This window comes from Simochromis diagramma, unplaced genomic scaffold (assembly GCF_900408965.1).
Source record: "Simochromis diagramma unplaced genomic scaffold, fSimDia1.1 OVJJ01000361.1, whole genome shotgun sequence".
NCBI classification, from domain to species: Eukaryota; Metazoa; Chordata; class Actinopteri; order Cichliformes; family Cichlidae; genus Simochromis; species Simochromis diagramma.
The window spans coordinates 5,355,814-5,363,751 of NW_024386860.1; the positions used below are offsets into that span (position 1 = coordinate 5,355,814).

General features: G+C 43.1%; 1 protein-coding gene across 1 annotated transcript; it reads left to right on the forward strand.

Annotated features, from left to right (window-relative positions):
* The first annotated feature begins 996 nt into the window (after positions 1-996).
* On the forward strand, positions 997-5,461 carry sbk3 (SH3 domain binding kinase family, member 3). The gene is made up of 4 exons (XM_040029982.1): positions 997-1,387; positions 3,037-3,184; positions 3,588-3,790; positions 4,476-5,461. The coding sequence occupies exons 1-4, from the start codon at positions 1,382-1,384 to the stop codon at positions 5,259-5,261; spliced, it is 1,143 nt and encodes a 380-aa protein (XP_039885916.1). The 5' UTR covers positions 997-1,381; the 3' UTR covers positions 5,262-5,461.
* Positions 5,462-7,938: the final 2,477 nt, after the last annotated feature.

A 7,938-nucleotide genomic window follows, 5' to 3' on the forward strand; every position in this document is an offset into this window, starting at 1 on the left:
GCATTTTGTACATGCATGCCTTACACACAGTATTTGTGAATGAAACTGAATGCATCTTGGCATCAAAATGAGAACAGTAAGAGTTTTGTTGGTGGAGTGGGCAAGTTGGTTGTCACAGCAGAGGCCAAAGAGCCTTGTGGTACATGCACAAACATGCAGCCCGTCGGTGATGACCAGCTGAACACAAGCAGTGGAGTTAGTAACCTGAGAAGGGACTGGCCCGTTGTGATAGCAGCCAGTGTTTGTGTTACATAATGCACAGCCAACAATCCAGTGGCAAGAATATGTCTGTAGTATGTAGTACCAGGGGAAATCTATCTGAGCAGACCGAAAGAGGAGGAGGGTGTTGAAGCTATGGGAGCTGGAGGAAAGGCCTGACCTACAGCTGGTGTTAAGTAGGATCAAGTGCAGAATTAAGTTTTATGTTTTTCTTTTAAAGCAAGGTCTCAGATCTTCTTAATATGAGTCTGATGATTAATATGTGCTTGAAAAGAGAGTAAGTCAGATAGCATTGTGTAACAAGAAGAGGAATTATGATGACCAATGAAAACCTTCATTTATGGATGTGATGATTATATTTTAGTCAATTTTAATTTTGATCAATTTTAAATGCCTCCATCAGAAAGTGGCAGATATCAAGGATAAGGAAGAGAGAACATCAATATTTAAAAATAAAATGCTCTGTAACTATATGCTGTAATCCCAGTAAGATTCAGGGATCATGGATACAGCTTGTTGGCCTATTCCAATCATTCCAGCATACCTGTTGATTAAAAGAGGAATCCTATACTGTGTGTGGATTTCACTGACTCAGACAGGCTGAGAGGGTGAGAAAGAGACATGGAAGGAAAACGAGGGGGTACAAGGTGAATGACAGCTGAGGAGAGGGGAGGCAGGAGAGCGATGGGTTAATGTGGTCAGGCTGACTGACAGATTGGAAGAGGTGGGATATTAGCAGTGCTGTGCAGTAGAGAGGGGCACACGGGGAGTAGGAGGTTTGAAATGCCTTGTAGCTGGTTCGTGCGTATTTGCCAGCATAACAGGCCAGAGGCGGAGAGAACGGGAGTCTTGGCACAAGAGTAGGAAAAGAGAGGGAGGGAGTTAAGCATGTGTCTCATGGGGAGAAACACACAGCCAATATCCTGGTCTCCAGTAAACATCTATAAGCCTCCTTTATAAAGTCAGCTGTGCTACTGCATGGAACAAGGGAGCAAAGGCAAAAATATCCACTTTGATTATCAGTCTAGCTGCAAACATTCAGTAGATCTCCAGCCTGAACAGTAGCTCCCTAACAGGAGCCTGTCAAATTTTCAAAGAGTCTTTGATTAGATGCTGGAAAGAGCAGAGAAAACTGAGTAGAGATCATCCAACTGAGCAGAAAATGACAGTAAGTATTGCACATTATTCCTGTCCATCCAAACCTTTACATCTAGTTTTCAGATACATATTTGTGACTTTAATCAAACTCATAATGTCAACATGTGAGTGCAGGAAAAACTACTGTCAAGAAAACAGTAATATCGTGCATGTGCAGACCGTTTGCAGGTTTTCTGTAATGCCTTAATGATTTGCCTCTAGCTGATGGGATGGCATGCAGACGTTGCATGAATACACTGATGACTTTTTACTACAGCATTTCTCTTTGGTTTCAGACTGTATCATTAAGTGGTGTTTTCAACTCCCGATGCTTGACACTTCTAATGGACTTCAAATTAGTTAGTGATGAGCTACATTAAGACATTATAACACTTACTGCTTTGTGCCAAAGAGTTTTTAATTAATAATCACCTTAGTGTCTTAGGACATGGCAAGTATCAGCATACAACCAGTGTCTTAGATGCTTCTGTGTGATTAATGTGTAGGAGTCACTCAGCTAAACTGTGACCTAGATAAAATAAATGATAGTCATTTTCACTTAAGCGCGCGTGGAATGAGGAGCACCAAAAGAATCTGACAATGCCATAACTTCAACTCGTGTTAACAGCTCCGGGAACGAAATCCCACCGAGGCTTAAACTCGTGGAAATGTGCTTAAAAACATTTCAACATTTTGCTTTCATGCATGTGGAAGCTGTCTGAAATGTCATGTTTGATCCTCCTTGTGATATAAAATGTTTTAGTTGCTGCAGAGCAGAGTCTGTTGTTGCACCTGCAGCATTAATCTGTGCAGTATCAGTCCTCAAACGGGCCATCATTAGTCTGCACAATGTAGTGCTCGCAGGCTGGTCAAAACCTGTTTTTTTTTTCAGTATTGGCTGCACATCAAGTCTATCAGTTTCCTTAAAAATGACTCAAAGCTGAAATTAATCAATTTTCCAACCATTTGGAATGGTTGTAAGTGATTGGAAATGTTTTTCTGTAACAGTAATCAGGCTTTTTATATTAATTCAAACCAGAAATATTGATTGGTACCAGCACAGCAAATACTACTAGGTGTTTGCAGGGACGTCACAGTTAGGCAACATGTGGAAGGTCAAGAATAAAAATATGTTATCCTTCTGGAGTCTCTTTATCTTTTGCGTTAAGCTCTTGTCTTAGTTGTTCACACCCGTCCTGGTGTTATGGGCTATGTGGTGGGGGATCTACTTCAAAGTAAATCATCATGGGTGAGACTTCATGAAGCAATGAATAACAATAGGGATGAACACTAAATCACGCTGCCAAATGTTCTGATCATCCTGATAAGACATCCTGATGTCTGGAGTGTCTATATACCCCAACTTGTTCCAGTATTTTCTGCCAAATGTTTGCTGGGATGGCACAAACATCTTAAACTTAAATAGTAAGCCAATAAACTTGCATAGAATTAAAAAAAAAGAAAAAGATTTTTACTATTGCAGCTAATGTGATGTGTGAGGTTTGAAGTCCCGAGGTCTTGTCATGCCCGAGGTTCAGGTAACGCATCTGAACGTGCTCCCTCAGATTCAGACTTCATTCTCTGAAGTTATCTATCAATAACATCAACACATGCTGCTCAAGCTGCGGCTCTTATTTCATCAATTTGGATTTATGTGTGTGTGCTTTCATATGTTCCCAGGCTGCAGCAGCTCAGGAACTCGACGAGCTATGTTTCCTCTCGGCGCAATCCATGCCCAATCTGAAAGTTTCTGAACACTTTCGGATGGTGAAGCTCCTGGGAGAAGGATCCTATGGGAAAGTCATGCTGGCTGTGCACAGAAAGAGAGGTTAGTGCAAGACTCAGTTCAGTGGGAGCTTCTTTAACTAAACATTTTTCCATTTTTTTTAAACTCGCTGCCTATCTGAAGTATTTGCAAAAGTGTCCCTGAGCACCTCAGACTCAGTTTTCCTTCTAGTAAAGAAACCACATGTTTTTTGTGGGGTCAGCTCTGCAGTAACGTGAGAACAGATCCTTCTTTATTCTGTTGCTCTAATGAAGAGCTTTCTTACATTCTCTCGGATAAAGTTGCTGCAACTGGGGTGTAGACGTGAAATATCGTCTCCCCAAAGGGGAAGTTATATTTGTTCACAGTGTCGGTGATGGACAACACTCACATGCCACAGGTGGTGAGATTATTTATAAGAGAATTTTAAAGCTAATTAGATCTCATCTTGGTTTACTCTCATCAGGAACTCCTATGGCTCTGAAGTTCTTCCCTCGTCAGTCTACCTCGCTCACCTCTTTCCTGCGTGAATACAATCTGTCCCTATCTTACTGCACCCATCCGTCTCTGACACGAGCCCTGGGCATCTTCTTCTCCACGCCATCCTACTATGTGTTTGCCCAGCAAGCCGGTCTATACGGTGACCTCTACAGTGTTATAGTGTCCGAGGTCAGTTTGGCTGACGTGTGGCATGAAAGAAACTATATGTACGCCCTACTAATACAACAGAAAACATATACAGCAGCAAAACTTAATACAAATGTTATACAAGCTGATATGTTTTTGCTTCATAAACCCCAGAATTCAATACTTTAACAAAAACCCTGAAGGTGAACAGTGACCAGGTGTGATGAATCACTGCAGGAGTCTATAGCTAAACCTTAACATTCATCTCAGCCACACAAACTGCATCACATCACAAGATGTGCAGCAGCATGCACAGTGTTTAACTGTATTCATGAAGATTGGCATATTATTCCACAAATTTTCCTTTACTCTTTTGGGAGTTTGTACTTGTTGAGCGCTCATTTCTAAAAGTTTAAACATAAGACATGCTTGATAACAGCTTCCAGCTCACCTACTTCCCTGTTTGTGTCTCTGCCAATAACACAATGAAGCGCTGATAAGAATAAGGACAGCCCGCTCTCACTCAATGAAGAGAGAGTACATGAAGTTAAACAGGGATTTCCAAATGCGTCACCAACCAGTTAAGATTTTGTTGTCTTAGTGCCAGTAACACAGTCCTCCTATCAGACTCCACTTGGCCTAATTGTCTTATAAAATATTATATAAAAAATAATAATAACTGTCTGATACTGGGCCACCACTCAATCATACTGTCTGTCTGTTTCAGGCAGGGGTGAATGAGGACTGCGTGCAGAGGGTGATGTCCCAGCTGAGCGGTGCAGTTACACACCTCCACTCTCTGGGCTTTGTCCACCGTGACATCAAACCTGAGAACATCTTCCTCTGTGACAGCTCCTGTCGCTGGGTCAAACTCGGGGACTTTGGCCTCGCCCGAGCCATCGGCACCACCGTTCGAGCTGTCTGGTACGAGTCGCCCTTCTGCACGCCTGAGGTGGAACCTGCCAAGGAGGCCGAGAAGGAGATGGAGAGAAGGCGGACTGAAGGAACCGAAGAAGAGGTAGAAGACATCTGGATATCAGTAGAGCCCTGCATTGACAGCTGGGCTCTTGGTGTGCTCGTCTACTGCCTGCTAACTGGCTGCTTCCCCTGGGAGGAGAGCACTCACGATGATCGTGGCTACCGAAAATATAAGGAGTGGTTTGACCGTGAGGCCAAACGTGACGAGAAAATGCGAGATGGCGAGTGGAGGGGTGAGGAGGACGCTGATGATTACATTATTATGGAGAGAAAACAAAGAGACAATCCTCCTCCTTCACAGTTTGAGGGCCTCAGCCCGTTAGTGATGACTCTGTTGAAGGAGCTACTCCACCCTGAGCCCAAACACAGAGGGACTCCAGAGGAGATCCTGAGCTATCTGGGAGGGCCGTGGCTGATGGAGACAGAGAGAGAGGAGAAGAGGAAAGCAGAGGAGGCGGAGAAGGAAGCCAGAAAAATGAGGGAGAGAGGGGGGGTAGAAGAAGAGCTGCTCAGGGAAGGAAGGGGGGAGAGATAAACTTTGTCTTTATGAAACTGTTTCAGCGTTTTCATATTTTTATAAGTACCCTTAATACTCAAAGTGCAACTTCATTGTACATATTTCTGTTTGTGAACGTTTGTAAATATGTGTGTTTGCGTGAAAATAATACAAGAAAAGTGTGATGTCTGAACAAAAAGCTGTATTATAATGCTATTAAAGACTTGTGTTGGAATGTTGGTTTATGCAAAATAAATCAGTGGTGTTGCATGTGTTATATAAGTAGCAAGTCAGGCTGATAATAAAGAGGATTTGCAGATGATGATGGTTCAGATAAAAGCTACATTTGAAGACACTACAAAGCACCCTAGACTTTATTCTGTTTAGACAGCATTGCATACAGCACGTAGACAAGCACATCTATGGAAATTATGACATCTTGGATGTGGTGTTGAAGCAACAGGTGCAGCAGAACAGCAGGAGCACATCTAAAATTGGACTAACAATACAGTCTGACAGCGATACCAGCATGATCTTCTTTCGTGCTGGAGTGATGAAAATCACAGACATGGCACCTATACTAGGAGAGAAAAGGATTTTAGGGCTAAAATAACCCCTTCATGCTGTTCTCAGTGATGCCCACTGTAGGTGATGTACTGACAATGAAACACACCTCATGGGAAATCTGCAAGTGGCTAGTTGGCCTCAGTATGGATTCATGAGAGAGCTGTCCTGTATCTGTCAGAGAGAATAATTACTTGTTGAAAGATCACCTGCAAGCCTGCATACAGAACCCTCCAAAATGGATTTCACGGAATTGCTGATGGCGCCTTTGTTCACATTTGCCGTCACTCAGTCATGCTGTGATGTTAACTGTCCAGTAGTATGTAAGAAAAAACACGACGCAGTCCTCACCCTGCTAGATATTAGATGGTGCAAGGACTATTTAATGTGGAGCAAATGTACCATTTGGACTGGATCCCTGCTGGTAGCGAGCTGCTAATGCGCTGTGCGTGAGTGTGTGCATGGTGGTGGGGCCTGCGCTAACCCCTGCTAAGGACCACTCCAGATGGATTTATAAATAGACTTCTGGGCCATCTATTTACAAACCATGCAAATCATCACCTTCCTCTGACTATCTGCACTTCACAGCCTTCCAAACGCAAAAGTCAGGCTGCCTTGGCGCCCACAGGCCTGTAGCAGCACAATCTGATGGAACACTTTGACCCATCTTGCCCATTTACCCTCATCTCGTTTTATCTCTGGCCCTTGTGCAGATTACTTTTCCCTTTCTTCTGCCGTGCCACTTGGACCTGGTCTTTCCCTTTCATCTTTGCTATTACAGTCAGATCTGTTTTCTTCACACTTGACGGCTGTCATTCCCTCACTCTACTTACTTCTTTTTTTAATCTCGGATCACGGCCGCGTATCAGCTGTGTCACACAATACCAAATGTTTACGTGAAAACATTTGGTATCTCCTTTAGCAATGGTGGTTTGGGATTTACTGGTTTCTGGGAACCAAAGCTCATGTAACACTCAGATTGGGTGTTAAAGGAGGACCTCAGCCTGACAAATGGAAACACATGGTGCAGACTGCTGAGACAATCGAGTGCCAACACAAAGATGCTGATCGAGGTGCAAATCTGTTGGAGGTTCAGAAGGACAGATAGCGGGGATGATGAAAACAGGAGAAACAAGGACAGCTACACATGTGGACTACTGCTCAATTGCTGAACCAAGCTGGAGATGCTGCTTAGTTTATTTTAACTCACATATGTACTTCCAAGTCACATGTCATGACAGACCTTTGAACATTTGTCAAGTTGAAAGACACACTCCCACATCCAGAAACCAAAGAAGCTAGTATTTAGATGTCAGCGCCATTGAGATTGCGTGTTACCAATATTGCATGAAGCACACTTTAGCTGGAAAGTTTAAACTCTGTAAAGGTCTACATCATCACATTCGCTGCCTTCAAGCCACCTGCTTATTTTTCATCCTTTACATTATACAACGTTTGCCTTCTTTCTGACTCTGAGAGGACATGCATTAGTGTTTTTAAGAGTGCATTTTTGCAAAGGTGAGACAGAGGGCACAGAGAAAACCAGCCTGAAAACTCCACACTATGTAACAGATATTTAGACAGATATCTGATAAAGGTTTTCACCTGTCACCAGAATGAGGTCTGCAAAAATGCACGGCGATATAAGAGCCAGATTAATTGACCAAATGAAATGTTCATATAGCCAAATGAACGAAATGTACCCCAACTTGGAAGCCAAACCCTCTGCCCATCATGGCCTAATATTTCCACTACAACTTTTTCCCCCACCTGGCAGCATCTTACAGCTCAGCAGGTTTAATTACTTAAACAGGACTGGCAGAGGTGATTCTGGCTGACTGGGAGAACCTGAGATTATCAGTTTTGAACAGCGAGAAGCATCAATGAGCCACACTGGATCTAGTTTAGAAAATGAAGTGCTTAAGTGTGCTGCGCTGCTGGTTTTCGTGCACAGGAAACACAGCAGTACTAGAAAAAAAAACAAAAATCTATCAGCTGGTTGAAATCCAGAGACTGTAAGCGAGACGAAGAGCGAAGGCGAAGCATGTTGGGGTGAAAGAGAGGAGCGAGAGGGTATGCATTGCATTGCCGGCATGCCTCATGCAATGCCATACAACTAATAAACAACTAGAGTTTTTATCATGTGTTTACA